General features: G+C 41.8%; 1 protein-coding gene and 1 non-coding gene across 2 annotated transcripts; both read right to left on the reverse strand.

Annotated features, from left to right (window-relative positions):
• Positions 1-23: 23 nt before the first annotated feature.
• On the reverse strand, positions 24-17,255 carry TCP1 (t-complex 1). The gene is made up of 12 exons (XM_065400558.1): positions 17,090-17,255; positions 14,845-14,930; positions 11,856-11,984; positions 10,311-10,408; positions 9,923-10,033; positions 7,789-7,970; positions 5,853-5,979; positions 3,642-3,817; positions 2,674-2,797; positions 1,235-1,427; positions 697-860; positions 24-336 (listed from the first exon to the last, which is right to left on the reverse strand). The coding sequence occupies exons 1-12, from the start codon at positions 17,154-17,156 to the stop codon at positions 120-122; spliced, it is 1,674 nt and encodes a 557-aa protein (XP_065256630.1). The 5' UTR covers positions 17,157-17,255; the 3' UTR covers positions 24-119.
• LOC135876933 (small nucleolar RNA SNORA29) lies at positions 15,304-15,438 on the reverse strand. Its single transcript, XR_010561343.1, has one exon. It is a non-coding gene; the product is annotated as a small nucleolar RNA SNORA29 (small nucleolar RNA).
• Positions 17,256-18,905: the final 1,650 nt, after the last annotated feature.

Here is an 18,905-nt window from a genome sequence, read left to right on the forward strand (position 1 = left end):
ACAAACTTGACAGCAAGTTCTCTTGTAACTACCCCTATTTTATTAACATACACTCTAGGTACAATACTGGGAAGAAGTGTAAGATGAACAATTAAACAGTAACATAAATAAAAGCCAGACTAGTTCTCAAGTGCTCCAGAACGAACAGCATCTTCGTAACACCCGCCTCTATCATCTTTGCTTTCAGGATGCAACTTAATAAGATCATCAATTCGTAGAATAGTAATTGCAGCTTCCGTTGCAAATTTCAAGCTCTTTACTTTGACTACTGTAGGCTCAAACACACCAGCTTGTTTGTTATCACGAGGTTTCCCATTGATTAAATCAAGACCAATCCTGCAAGCAAGAAATGAATTAGACAAGTCTAATTGGTGTAGCACATAGGTGCTAGGCACTATGGTAATACACATAATTTGGCTAAAGTTAGAGCATAAACTTCTGAGGATTACCACTATGCTTATCTGAAGGAAAATAAAGTTTCCCAGAGCAAGCTCATAGTTCCTAAATTATGGTGCATAGGAGCAGCTAAACTACACCCCAGGAGAAGAACGGAAATTCAGACAAAAGTAAATTTACACTATATTTTGTAACAGGACTTCTACACAAGCAGTCAATATTTACAAATCTCTTAAGACAGAGCCCTCCACTTAAATGCAACCCCTTTCACTTCTATTAATTGTTTGAATGGATACTTGCCATTTCAGATTTTTGCGTTCTGGGTTAACTTGAGCCTCATTGTGAAATGCTCTCAGCTTTGCAACAAGATCTGTGGCATCCTGGGCAGCATTTACTGCTAAGGTATTTGGAATAACTAAGAGAGACCTTGCAAATTCTGCAATAGCAAGCTGTTCACGTGATCCCTAAATGAGAGGGAGGAAGAGTTATTTACTTTGAAACCCATCAAGCCAATTCATGCAATACAAGAGGAAAAATGTAGCCATAATTTTAGAGCACCACAGGCAGGTAGACACTTAATCTACATTTAGTATGAACAATAAAGGGGGAAAATAGATGTAGGGAGAGGAAGAACTGTTCTGTTCCCAGTACTAGGCTGTTTATTTCTTAGTTGTTTTGAAGAATGAAGTTAATATTTTGGTGTATTAAAATAGTAGTTCAAGATCTGGCAGAACCAAGCTCAAAGTACTTAAAAGCAAAGTTCATGCATTAGAACCACCACAGTAAGAAGTTTTAGTGTTATGCAATGAAACATTGTTATTTTGTAAACTGCACTTACCATGCTGGTTGCATAATTTTCAAGATATATTGAAAGTGCTGCCTCTACAGCACCACCACCTGGTACCACAGACTTGGACTCCAATACTCTTTTAACTACACAAAGAGCATCATGTAAGGATCTCTCCATTTCATCACACATGAAGTCATTGGCTCCTCGTAAAATAATTGATGCAGAAGTACGAGCCTTGGTACTGTCCAAAAATGAGGAAAAGTCAGTTAACTCATGCTTCTATCTTCATGCAGATCAGAAAAACTCTTCTGGAGAAAAAGCTTTGCTATTTTACCATCTCATTGCTACAGCTAGGTTCCTCAAACATTTAATGTAGGATATTACTCCTAAAGGGGTTATATTATCACTTGCAACATCTGTAGATAACCCGTCAGTTCACATTAACCCCTCTCAGACAATCCCAGATATTCTATCCTGGCTAATGCATTTTGATTTGCTCACCCTATCAGAAAATTCTTTACCTCTCAGCAAGAAAGGCAAGGCATTTCCACACCATAGGAGTGAGAAAACGAAAATGGTCATTACCAGTCATAGAAATGCATGCATTTTAAACACATTTACTGCCACTAGAGATTTTAGATTGTTAAAAAAAAAAAACGGCCTCAATTCCTCTGCTAGATTCCTCTCAGTACCACTCCTGGATTTCTTTATTCAACATACAAACTCAGTGCCTGTAATCTACTCAACATCCTGGAGAATGTCTTTTAGTCTCATGAAACCGAGACCAGGGGATCCCACCAGAAAACATGGGAAACTGATTAAGTGTGTAGACATGTTTTATGATGAGGCAGATCAAGGCACAAACAAGTTTCCATTCCTATCACTGTGGCATACCAAAATCATAAAAGGGAAAAGGAAAAATGCACTCAGTTAGGAATTGCTGCTCTTGATATTCATGTGACAATACTAATTCCTTCCATTAAATGGGTTTAAATCAGCACCAAAAGGTTATACAGAGCTAGTTTTAATCAAACTTTAGTATGCAGCATTTTCAAATGTAGGTAGTGTCAAAGAAGACACAATATAACCACTCCTTTATCCCCATAATCACTAGTGAAGCTTGATAATACAGTTACACCATTCTGACTGGATTTTCCTCTACATTTTCACACATCAATATTTAGAAAAGTAATTTTTGTAGTTATAGATAAGCTATTCAAAGACATTCTTTAAGTCAACTACACAACAATAGGACAGGCTGATAGATTGTAACTGGTATGATTGAGAAAGATGTCCAGCCCTAGCAAGGATGGTGAAACATCGGTTGTTTCATCACAAATTTACAATGGCCTTATTATACTCTATCCCACGCGTATAACTGCTCATAGCATTGAGACTGCATGGCAGTAAACAAATGGGAAGTTGTAGCTAAAGGTTTAGCAAAATAGGTTTCCAAGGCGTGATGTACTCTAGAAAAGTGTTCTTACTTCTTGACTAAAATCAATTCATCATCACAAATTCTCTCTTGAACCACTTCTTCTGCCTGTCCCAGCATTGATGCCTCAAAGCTTTCTTCACCTTCCAGATTAGCCAGAGACGAACAAATGATTGCTTTAAAACAAATGCAAAATTGTGAAGTTAGTGTGGACAATACCAACTCATTGTTATTTATCAACCTCACACAACAAATGGTTTTACTTTTACAGGGCAAACAGAATGGTAATAGTCATCAGTATTCCTTAACATTAAGCATAAATGCAAGATTGAGCATCTCTAATCCAGCCAGCAATTGAGGGAAATAAATAGTCCTGTAGGCCCAACCTCACTTTTTAAGTCAGTTACTGTATTTTATAGTCCCCCTTAGTCTCTCTGGGTTCATTTTTACTCTTTACAGCACATATTCTGTATTAATAGTTTTCACACTGCTGCTAAAAACAAGTTATACACAGTTTGTTCTGCAAGGTTCTAACAAGACTTGAACTATCAAAATCTCTTTTAGATGATCCTTATAAAATGCATTTTGGGATTGAATAATTTTATACTATAGACGGAATTTTTTCCTTAAAATTCACAATCACTAAAGAAAGCTGGAAATTAGATTAACCAGACTTCCATAATCCCCATTTTATGGAAGTCTGGTTAACAGAGACTTCTAGATAAGATATACTGTGGTTGTGTCCCCTAGCATGACAGAGCCTTCCGTATGCCAGCCAATGTCTCCCCTCACTGCACATCTTCAGCAGTCACAATTTTTCAGTGGTTCCTCTTTACTTAGTGAGGTGCTCCTTGTCAGGGCGTTGTAGCACCTGAATGTTTTCTATTCCAAGCATACTTCCTTATCACTCTGTATGTGGATCAGCCCAATAGTACTCAGGGAACTGGTTGCCAACAGCTTTGGAAACACTATATATTACTAAAAGTCTACACTACGACCAAAAGCACAATATATACATACCTCCTGCTGCTTTAGCAATACGTTTAAGGTCCTTTTTTAAAACTCTGCGTACTGCCATAGCACCAGCATCCACAAAATATTTCAGACACATATCATCAATGCCACCAGTGGTTAGAATAACATTAGCACCTGTGGCCAGAATCTTCTGAATCCTCTCTTTAGTGATATCTGACTCTCTGCAAGAGATAACGGGTACATGTTTACTTATAACCAAAAATTATAAAAGTGGGATTAAAAATCATCGACTAGCTAAACCATACACAAACATCTGAATAATTCGCAGTAGCGCAAAGCTAAGATCTCTAAGGAGAAAAGAAACCATCACATGACTGTATGTCAGGGTGGACAAAAATTGATAATTTTAAAAAACAGAAATATATTTAAATACAAAAAGTATTTCTATTTTTAAAAATAAGCCGATTTGAAATTACAATAATCTACCGAAATTTACTATAATACTTTTAATTTAATTTAAATTAAGTATTAAGGAATGTTTGCTGCTTAAGTTTTAAAGAAACTTTAAGAAGTGGTTTGGAATGAAAGAAATGGTCTGAGGTAAACAGGATGAAGTTTAACAAAGATAAATGCAAAGTGCTCCACTTAGGAAGGAAAAATCAGTTTCACACATACAGAATGGGAAGAGACTGTCTAGGAAGGAGTACGGCAGAAAGGGATCTAGGAGTTATATTGGACCACAAGCTAAATATAAGTCAACAGTGTGATGCTGTTGCAAAAAAAAGCAAACGTGATTCTGGGATGTATTAACAGGTGTGTTGTGAGCAAGACACGAGAAGTCATTCTTCCGCTCTACTCTGCTCTGGTTAGGCCTCAGCTGGAGTATTGTGTCCAGTTCTGGGCACCGCATTTCAAGAAAGATGTGGAGAAATTGGAAAGGGTCCAGAGAAGAGCAACAAGAATGATTAAAGGTCTTGAGAACATGACCTATGAAGGAAGGCTGAAAGAATTGGGTTTGTTTAGTTTGGAAAAGAGAAGACTGAGAGGGGACATGATAGCAGTTTTCAGGTATCTAAAAGGGTGTCATAAGGAGGAGGGAGAAAACTTGTTCACCTTAGCCTCTAAGGATAGAACAAGAAGCAATGGGCTTAAACTGCAGCAAGGGAGGTTTAGGTTGGACATTAGGAAAAAGTTCCTGTCAGGGTGGTTAAACACTGGAATAAATTGCCTAGGGAGGTTGTGGAATCTCCATCTCTGGACATACCACTGAACTTGTGGAGAACACTGGCTACACACTAGAGTTTGAAGTGCTGAATGAGCTTTTGACAGCAGTAACCCCTTCCACAGGCTCAGAGAGAATATTTTATTCATTTCAGTTTTTTCAACAACTAGTACATTCAAAGTTAAGAAACGACTGGAAGCTGAAAAATCAAGAAGTCTTGTTTCCTCTCCTGACCTAGGAATAAAAGTGTGTGTTGAGAGGATGAGATCTACTCATTCTAAAATACCGAAGGACTTGGTGGGCAGAAATAATCAGTTCAATTAAATAACTTCCTTTGTTTAATAAAACAGTTTTAAATTCAAAACATGTTTTGATAATTTTTTTTATTTAACGAATAAAAGACTTTACAATTCTGTTTGTGCATTTTAATTGAATTCCTGTACCCATCCAAATGCACCAACACAAATCACACGCAAAAAAAAAAAAATCTTAACAAATGCATCATTCACCATTTTCTGATATAATAAAAATTAAGAATCTGAATTAATGTAGGTGTAAGCTAGATATTTGCTTAAGCATACAAACACAGTGTACCCACCTGGTTAGCAAAAATTGCCAAATATAGTGTACAGGCTATACTTTAGTGGCCACCAACCAATAAAAGAATCAATCTTTCTTTAGGAAAATAAAAAGTACAAACGTAAAACACTGTAAATCAATTATTTAAATCAAAGTTTCCTATTTGCTGATATAAATCAACCCAATAATTGATTCTAAATAATGTAACTGGTTTTTGCTTCATAATTCAATACAATTATACAGTTCAACTGAACACAGATTATCCAAATACATTTTAATCAAGTTATGATCAATGTTTTCCACCAGTATTTTATATTGAGATGATGTGTTATTTACCTCTGTAGTTAATTTTGTTGCCTATTACACTCTTCAGAACACCCATACACCCAGTACATAATTAAAAATACCAAAATTAGTTTGAAAATGTGCTCATTTGCTTTAAAAACCCAGCATACCTCTGTCTAATCTGGTCCAGTTTTTCCGGATCTGTGATCAGCACCTGAACACCAAGCTTCATTTTTGTTTTCTGCAGACTGAAGTCAAGACAGGCAATCTTTGCATTAACTATCCTCTTGGTCATACCTATATAAAAATGGTATTTTACTCAATGTTGTTACAAGTAAGTTTTAATTAAAAATGCTTAATAAAATGCAAAATAGTTGTGATGTATTATTTTACTTTTTAGATTTCTCACACACACACAATTACCCATCTAAGGCTGTTTTTTCCCCCTGCAACTCTTTTCACAAACACACTTGGGAAAATGTTCTGACAAGAACAATGAAAAGGGTAGTAAGACATTCTTCAATACGCAGACATAATCTTAGCTGCTTTCTTAATTTACCTCTTCATACAAAGGCATGGAAGAGCACCTTTCCATGACTCCTTGCTTCCCAGTTTGTTACATTGTTGAGCTAGAAGTTCAAGATGTATTAGTACCACAGGTAAAACTGACCTGTTGGTATCCAGTGTAATCACTATGTAAATCTACAGAGAACTCTGATGTATTTAGCAGGGCCCTACTATGGTCCCAGTAAGGGATAATAAAAACATGTTGATTTTAACAGAGTGGAACATGTCAAAATATAGTAACCTAGTTCTAGTGACAGTAGCCAATTTCCTTGCTTTTACACTGTCCACCTTTGAGGCCCTGCACTGCAGTCAACTATCCTCAAGCTAAGGAGGGCTGGATGGAACTCCCTTGGGTGACATTTATTGCTGCTCACTTATTTGCTAGATAGGCTGAGCAATACAGTCAACCTCCTCTCCACTAGCAACTTAACAGCAGCCTCTGCTGTATTCCAGACTTTGTCACTGAAATGCACATTCCTTCAACACTGACTACTGAAGCCTCACAAGTTTTACCTGACAGTGTGATTTCTTGACACATGCAAAGTGCTGCACAGTAACTGATGTAATAAACAATGATGAGACAGTCAGGTCAAAGACTGCACAACATTTAGACTTCAAAAAAACGTTTTAAAACCTTATGGGCAATAGAAATATTTCCTTGAGTCTCTTTTAAATTGCAAGTTTTTAAATAAACAGTCCACTGCAATGTATGCATTTCAAACGTAACCTGAGATCTACTAGACACTTATTAAGGACCAGATAAGCGATTAGCTTATTTCCATCATTCAAATGCAAGAATGTGAACAGACAGACTAAACATTTAAAAATGTTTATGATCTTAGATCTCATTTAAAAAATCCTTATTGAAACAAGATTTCAAAGCCAAATATTGACTTCAGACATGAATGCAAGTTTCACTGAAGTCCTTAGTAGCTGCCCATGAGTTTCTGGGGAGAATTTGGACCTACGTGTCTGCTATTTTTCTACAGATGGGTAGTTAGAAACTGCTAAATTATTTATTTGATTTAAACTGCTAGAGTAACTTTACAAAATTTCAGAAAAACACAACCTTCGACTGGGGAACCAGGATAGTGTTTCAATGACACAAATATTTGACATGTAATTATAAGACCGTGTAAAATGGGAATAATTATCCAAGTTGTGTCAACACTGAAGTACAACGTAGTATATTAAAGCAACCACCATAATTTTTCTGTTTGGATTTTATACCGTGGTGTGTCACTGCAATACCCAAGTTCCTTTCACATAAAACACAACAGCAGAGCCCATGGACTTCACAGAGTCTGTCACTTCTCACTTTTGGGGCAAAAAACTTCTGCTTAGAGTAGGGTTTGGTTTTATTTAAGAATGTATTCATTTACTTATAAGTTGTTTCAAGGGTTGTTTTTAATTTTTCTAAACAATAGCTTATTAGCCAATTCTTCACATCACTAGAAACATCCACATAAGAGCAATATTCAGAAATAAACTTCAGTCATTCTGCTCACTGAAAGCTTATAAAACAAAATCTGAGCTTACCTTGTGAGCCCACCACACAGTTCAGTGCATAACCGTTTACAAGAATACTCTCTTTCTGGCTACGGCCATGTGCCTTCAAAACGTTAATGGAACTGATTGGATATTTGGCTTGACCCTTTTGATCTGTGAATTTAACTGCAAGCACAGCATCCACCACCATGTTGGCAAAGAAGTCACCATCACTAAAATACTGTTAAGGCTAAAATGAGCTACACAGAGACAACTAGCATAATATACATTGATTTTAATGCTAAAAACAGCATTTATAGGCTGCCTTATATTAACATGCCTTTAAAATAATCCTTGAAGCATCTATGAGGTAAAATAATTATTAATCTAATTTTACAGCTAGAAAAAACTAGGACAGGGTTTAAATGTTTTGTCCAAAGCCACACTGCAAATCAGTGGCAATGCCAGCACTAGAACTCAAGTGTTCCTGACTCCCATTCCCAAGCAAACTGTACACAGAGCATTTTACAAGTTGTTCCAGTAATTTCTTCTACTGTGTCAACAAGCAGTTAACATCTGCATACGATACCATCCACGGGCATGGCACTTTAAACAGAAAGAACAAGTAATAGTTAATTATAGGCTTCTACCACTGGTATGTCTTCCTCATTATTTGTGGCATTTGCACGTATTCATGTGGCTTCACTCTAAACCAGTGGTCCCCAATCTTTTTTCATCATGCACCCCCCATACCTGGTCCGTCCCCCTCCCTGGGAGCTGGGCCTGCGGTCGGGGCCTGTAGCTGAGGTGGGGGCAGAGTGGGAATGGGTGGTGCTCCTGCTTCACGCTCCCGTGGAGGCTGACATGGGCCCTGCCACTCCACCACAAACGTTCCTCCACGCCCTCATAGGGGGGCATTCCCCCCAGTTTGGGGACTACTGCTCTAAACCCCAGAACATCAGTTGAGATTGACATCTGACAAGTCTCCAAGCAGATTATAAATAAATACATTAAAATTAAATTAAGGATATGACTTAAATTGAAAATATAAAATTTATTATTTGCATACAATATGACTATTTTGGAAAGCTCAGAAGAAATGGCAAGTCCACATAACTGGATTACCAGTAAATTTTTAAAAATATCAAATTATTTCATGTTTTCACAATGATAATATATTTGCTACATACAAAACTGTGTACACAAAACTTGCGCGCACACAGCCTATTTTTGCCTGCTTTATCCCAGTCAGATCAGAATCCTGAATTAGAAACCAGTTTTTCAAAGGAAACAAATGGATGTCATAAGCAAGTAACCATCACTGAACTACAGTGGGAAGACAGACTGCAAGAAGGAATGTTGCCTGGAATAATGGAGACACTTTTAGGATTAGTGTGGGTGATCACCTGCTTGAATGCTTTAAAATGTTTCTCTCTATCTAATGCAAAATATAAGCTATATGTTGGCTAAGATGGAATGTGAACTGAGTCAGAGTGGGCTTCACAGGGGCAAAGCCCCTGGGCAGCCCCAGGAAGGAGAAAAGGGTGATGGGTTATGTAGTAAATGGCAGAAAGAGCATTTTTTTTAAAGCCGTTATACTTAAAAAACAAACAAACAAACAAAAAACCACACACAGGCAAACTCACCAGAGTTTTGTTTTTAAAGAAACATAAGATTGGTAAAGACAAGAAAAATTATAGGCAAGGGTCACAGCACATCATCATGTTTTCTACAACTATTAGGGGGATGAAAGTAGCTGTTTAGATTAGAACAGCTCCTTCAAGCCTCTGGGGCAGCTTCTGTGAGAGAAAACAGCTACAATTTCAGCATCTAAGGAAGTGGTTAATTGTAGCTTGTGTTTAAGGATTAAGGGTTTTAACAAATGTGATACAAACCATTTTCCTCTTTTGGTAAGGGAGAGATTTAAAAACTTGTTGCAACTGTCCTGTGAACAAGCAGGGTTTGGTTTAGTAAACCAGAATACACCTTTTATGCCAAGTTGATACCAAGAACAAGTTTTCACAATGGAGTTATAACTCTTAAAATAAGGGTTTATAATGAAAAAGGATAAGGACTAAGAACTGCTGCCATGGGATTTAGAGTGGATACTCAAGCTCTCCGCAGTAATATCCCTCATTTTCTTAAAATTAAGATTCCAATTTATTATTACCAAGTCAAAGGATACATTCCTATGATTTTGGAGGACATTGATGTTTTAGCTGAATTAATAAGGCAGTCCCGGCCAAGTTCATCTGTGTTAATAATAAGATTTTCATTGATGTAGCGAACTGCCTCCCTGTTGAATAAAAACCAACAACATTTCAAGAACAATTTCTCTCTATTTCTTGTTAGTAGAATTTCCCTCTGCGGGGAAATGCAGACTAAATGATGAGTTAGAACCAAGTTGACAAACCACCACCACCACAAGTCTTTACAATTTATCAGCTTAGAAAAAAATCCTGTATTGTTGGTGATAATGAATACAGGATTAAGGTAAAGTAAGTGTTCACTGGATACAATGGAACACTAGATTTGCAAAATACAAATATTTCCGCTGAAATAGATTATCTTACTTGCAAGCAAGACGATAGCCACCAATAACAGAGGTGGGATGAATTTTCTGCTTGACCAATTCATCTGCATTTTTCAGAAGTTCAGCAGCAATAATTACCTGTTTGAAAAGAGGAAAAAGATTCACTGAGAAAATGGGCACGTCTTAATATAAACAGTAGTTCTTGCTCCAACAAACAAGTAAGTGAAGAATATGAGAAGTTCCCCATCATTTAGATTAATTAATGAGTAAAACCATTCTAATTCTTCTGTTTCACTAGTTAACTCTGAACTGATTTTGGGGTTCTGATATGAGTTGTCTGGAATCAGCTGATTCTATTCCATCGATTAGTCCACCTATGTTTCAATTTTTTTCTAAGGGGTTGAGAATTAAGAACTTCTTCGACCCAGAAGCTACTCTCAAATATAACTACAGGAAGGGAAGGAATGATCATTCTCAAATTGCAGCCAGTAAGTAAAGAATAACCCCTTTCCAGAATGCAAGCATGCTTAGAGATGCTAGTTTTTGTACAGTGGTCTCCCCTCATTACTCCGGTTCCAGGAACTGCTTTGTCAGGGTTCCCTCCGCACTCTGAACTCTAGGGTACACATGTGGGGACCCGCATGAAAGACCCCCTAAGCTTATCTCTACCAGCTTAAGTTAAAAACTCCCCCAAGGCACAAATTCTTGTCCTTGGAACGGTATCGCTGCCACCACCAACTGAGTTAGACAAAGATTTAGGAAAAGGACCACTTGGAGTTCCTGTTTCCCCAAAATATCCCCCAAGTCCCTTTACCCCCTTTCCTGGGGAGGCTTGAGAATAATATACGAACCAAATAGGTTAACAAGGTGGGCACAGACCAGCCCTTGGGTTTTTAGGACACTAAAAACCAATCAGGTTCTTAAAAGCAGAACTTTATTATAAAGAAAAAGTAAAAGAAGCACCTCTGTAAAATCAGGATGGAAGGTAATTTTACAGGGTAATCAGATTCAAAACACAGAGGATTCCCCTCTAGGCAAAACGTTAAAGTTACAAAAAAAAAAAAAAAAAAAAAAAAGAAACCAGGACTAAACCTCCCTTTTAGCCTAGGGGAAATTCACAAGCTAAAACAAAAGATAATCTAACGCATTTTCTTCCTATTACTTACAATTTGTAATCTTAAATGCTTAGTTCAGGTATGGTTTTAGGAGATGTATTTTCCCTGCCCTGATTCCTCGCTGACCCGGAGAGAACACACAAAGAGAGAGAACACAAAAAACTTCCCCCACAGATTTGAAAGTATCTTCTCCCCTTATTGGTCCTTTTGGTCAGGTGCCAACCAGGTTACTTGAGCTTCTTAACCCTTTACAGATAAAGGAGGGATTTTATGCTACTCGTAGCTGTATGTTTATGACATGCTTCAAAGCAATTTTCAGTTTGCACTGGGGCAGATGCATTTGAAATTTGTTGTCACATGATGAAATGGTCCAGATTTAATCTGCACAGTGCCAGGATTTATAATGATATGCCAAAAGCTGCATTTGATAATGACTTTCAGCATGTCTGCCTGTAAAACTTTCTACATACCACTGAGGTGGTCCCATCTCCAACTTCTTGGTCTTGCAGTTCTGCCAGCTCACACAGAACTTTTGCAGCAGGATGTTCTACCTCCAGCAGCTTCAGAATGGTTGCACCATCATTAGTAATGGTCACATCCTAGTTTTAAAAAAATAACAAAAGATTGATATTCATACTAATTTATTTTTAAACTTTATTAAACTGTAAAATATGAGAAGACATTTTAATGACAATGATATGCCTAGTGCAATATCATGCATATTGACCATTTACCTCAAGAGTTTACTTTGTCTTTTTAAGCCAAGTCTTCAATACTACAACCATACACATGTAATCACACGACTAATCCCCATGAACCATGTGTTGCAGGATGGGAGCCTTGGCACACAAGAATATGCATGAGCTTTTAGATGGTAGAATTCTTTATGTTGTATAAATAAAAACTAGGGAAGATTTCTTAAATGTAGCTTGAATATCTTTGTCTATTTTTAATAAAGTATTTTAAATACAGTTATTTACAAATCTCAGTTTAAGCTAATGTGCAATATTACCTTTTATTAATTACATAAGGCTATCTCACTTTGGCTTTCAGGCTAGCACAGCAGATAGAAATCAGATTATCACCTGGTCTAAATATTTGAAAATGGGATGTGGTTCTATCTTATTATAAACATTAGCCAATGCAAATTATGTACAACAGTACCTAATTCTAAAATATGTACAATAATTTAAAGACAACAGCATGCATGTCAACAGCAGCAAAAATAAGTTTTGATTTATTCATTCTTTGTGCCGTTCTAAACAATGTTAGTACAAGTTGTGACTTTGCACCCCATAGTGCTTTATAGAAATATGCTTATGAATGTAAATATGACATAACGGGAATATGTTTTATACTAGATATGCCATGTAACATATCTGTGCAAAGGTTATGTTGTTCTGCATGTATTCATCCTATTTGTAGGAATGTATCATTCTTGTATCTGAAACTAGAAATATGAAATATAACTCAGAGGTTCTCTTGTAATTATGCAAAGTGTGGGCAATTAATGGTGGTTTGGAATCTTGATGGCTCCCATTAACCAGGACAATTGACTGTAGATGGCTCTGTTTACTTGCAAGCCTTCCTGTGAGTCAAGCCGGGAAGAATGAAGGCTTGGGGGGGTCTCACAGGACATGTGGCTGTGTCACCTGGTACTGGAATCCATCTTAAACCTGAGGCTTTTCCATTTAGGAGGAGTGGGGACCCAAAGAGACAAAAGATTCCCGCCTTGTGCCAAAGCTATATAAGGGGGGGTGTCACAGGGTCTGCACAGGTTCCTTCCCTTTCGTCCCTGTGCTCTCTGCTTAGGCTGGTCAAAGAAAAGGGTCCCAACGCCTCTTTCAGGTGTTTCACCCGTGTCTCTTTATTTACAGTGCTTAGTGCAATCCCAATTCGCCCAACACCGATCCCCATACTGACCCTTCCCTGGGTCTTCTCACCCTTGAGGCTTCCTGCAGCTGGTAGAGAGACAGCTGCAGTCCCCCTGTCTTCTCCCCTGGCTAGCTTCCCACTGAGCTTATATCTCCTCCCAGTCACCAGCCCAGCCTGAGCCTGCCCTCGTTAGGGCCTGCAACTGAGCTCCTTGCTGAGTGTCTGGGTCCCCGCCCCCAGCCGCTCTGCCAGGAAGGGGGGGGGGGGGGGTGTTGACGGCAGAACACCTTTAGCAGGGCATCCAAGGGGTTTATACCTCTGCCCTGCCACAGGGTGGAACAGAACAAAAGGGGCTGCAGTCATGAGAAATCCCCGAGCTACTGCCTGAGCTGGAACAAGGACTGTACCAGGGGAAAGGATTGGGCCCAGACTTAGAAGGAGGATAGTCTGTCAAAGAAGCTTATTGGAACATCTCTGAGCGTGAGAGTTACCTGCACTTAGTTTCCTGCTGTGTTAGACTTTGACTTGCATGTTTTATTTTATTTTAGTTGGTAATTTACTTTGTTCTGTCTGTTATTACTTGGAACCACTTCAATCCTACTTTTTGCATTTAATAAAATCACTTTTTACTTATTAATTAACCCAGAGTAAGTATTAATACCTGGGTGGGGGAGGAGGGGGGGGGGGAGAACAGCTGTGCATATCTCTCTATCAGTGTTATAGAGAGCGAACAATTTATGAGTTTACCCTGTATAAGCTTTATACAGGGTAAAACGGATTTACTTGGGGTTTAGACCCCATTGGGAGCTGGGTATCTGAGTGCTGGAGATAGGAGCACTTCTTAAGCTGTTTCAGTTAAGCCTGCAGCTTGTGGAGGATGTGGTTCAGACTTGGATCTGTGGTTGCAGCAGGCAAGCGTGTCTGGCTCAAACAAGGCAAGGTACTGAAGTCCCAAGCTGGCAGGGAAAACGGACTGAGAGGTAGTCTAGGCACATCAGGTGGCAGTCCCAAGGGGGTTTCTGTGATCCAACCCGTCACACAAGTATCCATGTGAGAAAAAAAGTTTATTGAAATGCAAACGTACTTGCATATGAGCAAGAGTTAATTTTGTTATAAAATAAGGGAGCACATCATGGATGAAGTAACAGTTAACCATAGTTTACAATTAAGGCTTTCTTCAATAAATAAATAAATAAAATAAAGACAAATAGGGATGTAAATATTTAAAAAGTTAACCATTTAAACGATTAAAATTATAATGTTTAACCAGTTAACTGATTAAAGGGAGAGGGGCTGTGGCTGCTCCGGCCAGCCCGCTCGGAGCTGGAGGTTAACGGTGGGTTAACAGTAAGACTAATGCTTACCGTTTAGTATTTTACATCCCTAATGACAAAATGGAAAAAGAGGTCAAACTAACAAATGTAAATTAGAGCCATGAAGCATATTTTAGATAGAAACACTTTACAAAAAAACAGACATGCCTTCAGCAGAAACAGAACAGGTCACAGCACTAATTTACAGTGTAAGTTTGTTAATACGTAAGCCCTTTTCTTAAAAGTTAACATGAAAGACATGCTTACTTACACCAATATCATCCACCAACATTTTATCCAAACCAACTGGACCAAGAGAACTCTTCACAATGTTGGCAATTGAAGCTGCAGCCATAACTGTATAAATCAAGCAAAATAAAAATAAATAATTATTTCTTCCCAAATATCTATTTTAAGAGCAGTATATTTTTCTGTCAGCAGATTCTTAATTTCAGGAACCTGACATAAAATGACTCCTTATTTAGACTCCAATCCTGCAAACAAATTTGCCAATCTGACCAGGAAAGTGGGGACAAAAGGGGTGGTTGAGTAAGGGTCCATGACCTCACTTGATTGCAAGATCTGGACCTTTGATACTACAAAATAGCAGTTTCATGTCTGGAACAAGTAAGGTGTCCGAAGGATGTTGTTTTGGCTACTGAAATAACCAAAAAACTTTCTAGGTCAAAGAAATAAATGATGTAATTTGGTTTGTCATTCAGAATCTTTTCATTCTGTGTTCTGCCATTTCATATAGGAAAAAGATATTGTCAATCTTCTCCTTCAGACTTTGGCAGTATTTTCTCTATCCCATAAGCATAGCCACTCAATCTGTAAACTGAAGGAGTGGTAGTCAAATGGGAAGGGTCCAGTTTAAATCTGATCTTTCCTTTAAAGCTTTAAATGTACCAAACTCGCTCATTTTTTGTTTCCGGAGATCAACTCTTTGTAAAAAACAAAAAGATTTAACTGCTATTTCCCAAATTTGCCTGTATATCAGAGGCTTCCTTAGACTTTACTAAGATATGTACCACTTTTCTACACCTGATGTTTCTACCCACACAGCATCCACTTCAAAAACAGCTGGTTTCTGCTCATAGTGCAGGGCTCCTGTAATAACTTGTCTGAAGCACTGAGACGGATGGTACAAAGAATCCTTTTGAGGACTAAAACTTAACACTGCAGATTCCAGACTCACCAACATTTCAAAGAGATCATTACAGCTATGGCAAAGGTGGGCTAATGGGCTAGTGAAGTACTAGGGAGCTACATCTAAGCCTGTCTTTGTCTTGCACCAGGCTTGATTCCATCCCAAATGAGCTAATGCCCAGATTTTCAAAGTTATGGTAGTGAGACATCGCCCCCCCCCCCCCCCAATACCTTTGAGGATCTGGGACCAAAGCTTTATACCAAGCTGTATTACTTTCACACAAAACTAGTCTATCTACCCCGTTGTTTAATTAACACATCTTGATTTTATACTAGCACTAGGGGGCACATACTGGTATTCGCTTATTAATTGACAGTGACTGGATGGAGTTAAGAAAATATCTCAAAATTATTTTTGATCCTCAGACATATTAAAACAGCATCTATACTAGAGGGTGAGAAACTCAGTCTTCATGCTCTTGACTTTCATATGCAGCAAGCTTTAATCTTTGAAAGTCATTCATAATTTATATTCAATAACACTAATAATCTTTTGTAGGACACACACAAGAATGGTCTCATGTAGGCAAAAGCTTAAGAGTACCAATCTCAAGTTTTACCCATTTGTAACCTTAATCTTCAGTGTAACTACAAGGGCCACTTTTCATAAATTCTACCCAATCGGGAAGCAAAGCCCCGCGGTGGGGAGGGGGGTGTGATCAGATGGTCACTATTGTTCACAGGCACGTCAGACGTTTCAGTGACAGGGAAAACATTCACGGCACACGGTTACCGATTTCTCGGCCCTTTCCCCATAGCGAGCCGCAGGCCTGTCCCAGGACAGAACCCAGGCGGGATAAGTCTCACACCGCTTTACCCCGAGTCTCTCCTGCTGAAGGCGGGTCAAAAATGGCGGCCGGGGCTGTTCACGTAACAACGAGCTCGGGTTTGCCGAGCGCCCTAAAGGGAATCGGGCTGCGAACAGCAACGAGACAAGAGCGCCCCCGTGCCCGGCGGCTCCGTGTGAACGCGGGCGCCACCGCGCCGCAACCACCCAAGGGCCGCCGCGGGGAAAGCGGCTCGAAGTAACGGGCCCGTGGACAGCCACGAGCTGCTTCTCGGCAGCCACCACCCTGGGCCGAGCTCTGAGCGGGCTCGGGCTGAGGCACGTAACGATGGGGGTCAAAGGGACTGAGGCCTGAGGCCGCGTCCCGTCGACACAAGCGAGCTTGAGAGCCGGGGCCTGGCCCCTTCCCGCGCCCGGGTTCCTCTGCTACAGGAACCCCGCCCCGCCGTGGCAGCACATGGCGGCAGCGGCCGCTGAGTCAGGCGCCCGGGGCCCCGCTCCGCGCTCGGGCAGCCGTTACCGTTCTGGCCGCGGATCGCTTCCCCGGAGATCCGCTCTCCGAACACGGCCAGCGACCCCATCTCCATCTTCCCCGCGCGCAGAGAGACAGCGATACACGCGCTGCTGCAGGAGAATCCGCCGGTGACGCCGCAAGGCTTGCTGGGAAACTGGCCCCTAACCGCAGTGTATGATGGGGAGGGAACAGAGCAAAGTGGGGAGAAAGGAACGGCGATGAATCATGATGATGTTAAACACTTCTGTCCAATCCAGCAGCCCGTTGCAATGCGGCTCAGAAGGTGCCTAGATTGAAGGTAGTGATTGGATTCTGAGATTAGCAACGCGTCTGCTCCTTGAGTTTCCCCCTGAGTCACATTGCATGTTGGGTAAGGGGGCGGGGCTAGGAGCGACGGTTATTTGTCTCCTTCCAGGAGGTTCCAGAAGGCGTGGGGGCGGGGTGCGCGCCCCTTGTGAAGGAGGGGCGGCTGGCCTAGGGACTCCCAGTACAGGGAACGTCGCTTCACAGGGAGGAAGCCGCTGCTGAGACGGCCCCTCCCCCGCACGGCACAAGCGAGCTTCTGCGCCTGTCTCCAGGCGGGGCCCAGCGCGCCCCCGCCCTAGCAGCACACCCGCAAGGGGCCGGCCTGGCCCGGCCCAGCAGGGTGCAGTCCCTGGGGGCTCAGTGCTGAGTGTAGGGTTACCATACGTCCGGATTTTCCCGGACATGTCTGGCTTTTTGGTCCTCAAATCCCTGCCCGGGAGGAATTTCCAATAAAGCCGGACATGTCTGGTAAAATAGGGAGGCATGGTAAGGGGACCGCCTCCTCCCCAGGCTCCAACTTTCTCGGCTCCCGCCGCTCTCCCCAGCGCAGCTCGGATGCCGCCTGCTGCCTCTGTGCCCCCACAGATCGGAGGAGTTGTTAGTTTTGCTGCAGCCACTCGCACTTGTGCAAAAGACGCTCGGGGGACCCCGAGTGCGAGTGGAGTGGCTGCAGCAAAACTAACAACTCCCCCAATCAGGGCTGGCTTTAGCAAGAATCGGGCCGTGCTCTGGCCGGGGTCATGGGGCTTGGATCCGGGCTGGGGCCGGGGGTGCTCAGCCGCTGGCCGGGGCCGCTCAGCCAGAACCGGGGCCCGAGCCAAGCTGGCCCGGAGCCGCTGGGGCCGGGGCTGGGGGCAGTCGGCCGGGGCAGGGCTGGAGCCAGTCGGCCGGTGCCCTGGGGCCCGAGCCGAGCTGGAGTCACTAGGGCCGGGGCTGGGGGTGCTCGGCCGGTGCCGGGCCGGAGGCACTCGGCTGGGGCCGGCGCGCTCAGCCAGAACCGGGGCCAGGGCCGGAGCCGAGCCGGTCTGGAGCCGCCGGGGCCAGAGCCTCTTGGCTGGGGCCGGCCGGCGGAGGGAGCCGCTTGGCTGGGGGGGCCGGACTGGGCCGCACCTCCTCGCGCCCCCGCCGCCCCAACTTACCTGCTGCCTGCCTGTTTCAGGCTTCCCGTGAACATTTGATTAGCGGGAAGCAGGGGAGGGGGAGGAGCAGGGGGACGGAGCGTTCAGGGGAGGGGACGGAGTTGGGGTGGGGACTTTGGGGAAGAGGCGGAGTTGGCGCGGGGAAGGGGCGGGGGCGGGGCCCCGTGGAGTGTCCTCTTTTTGCAGTATTGCAATATAGTAACCCTAGCTGAGTGGTTCGGATGCTCTCAGTCCCGCATGTTCGTGTCATTGGGCTTTACGCGCCTAACGGTGAGGAAACGCCGCAAACCAGCTTCCCGCCCGCCTGCAGCGGGTCCCGGACCGCAGAGCCCTAGTTCTGCCAGGGCTGGGCTGCGCCGTCCCCCCAATCCTCGACC

The sequence above is a fragment of the Emys orbicularis genome, chromosome 3, assembly GCF_028017835.1.
Source record: "Emys orbicularis isolate rEmyOrb1 chromosome 3, rEmyOrb1.hap1, whole genome shotgun sequence".
NCBI lineage: Eukaryota > Metazoa > Chordata > Testudines > Emydidae > Emys > Emys orbicularis.

Excerpts from the sequence above, each read along its gene's own strand:
- TCP1 (XM_065400558.1), bottom strand. The coding sequence starts at position 17,156 with ATGGAGATGGGGTCGCTGGCCGTGTTCGGAGAGCGGATCTCCGGGGAA. Across the intron at positions 10,034-10,310 it reads GGCTATCGTCTTGCTTGCAA|GGAGGCAGTTCGCTACATCA; the intron begins GTAAGATAATCT and ends TTTATTCAACAG. Across the intron at positions 861-1,234 it reads AAAATTATGCAACCAGCATG|GGATCACGTGAACAGCTTGC; the intron begins GTAAGTGCAGTT and ends CCTCTCATTTAG.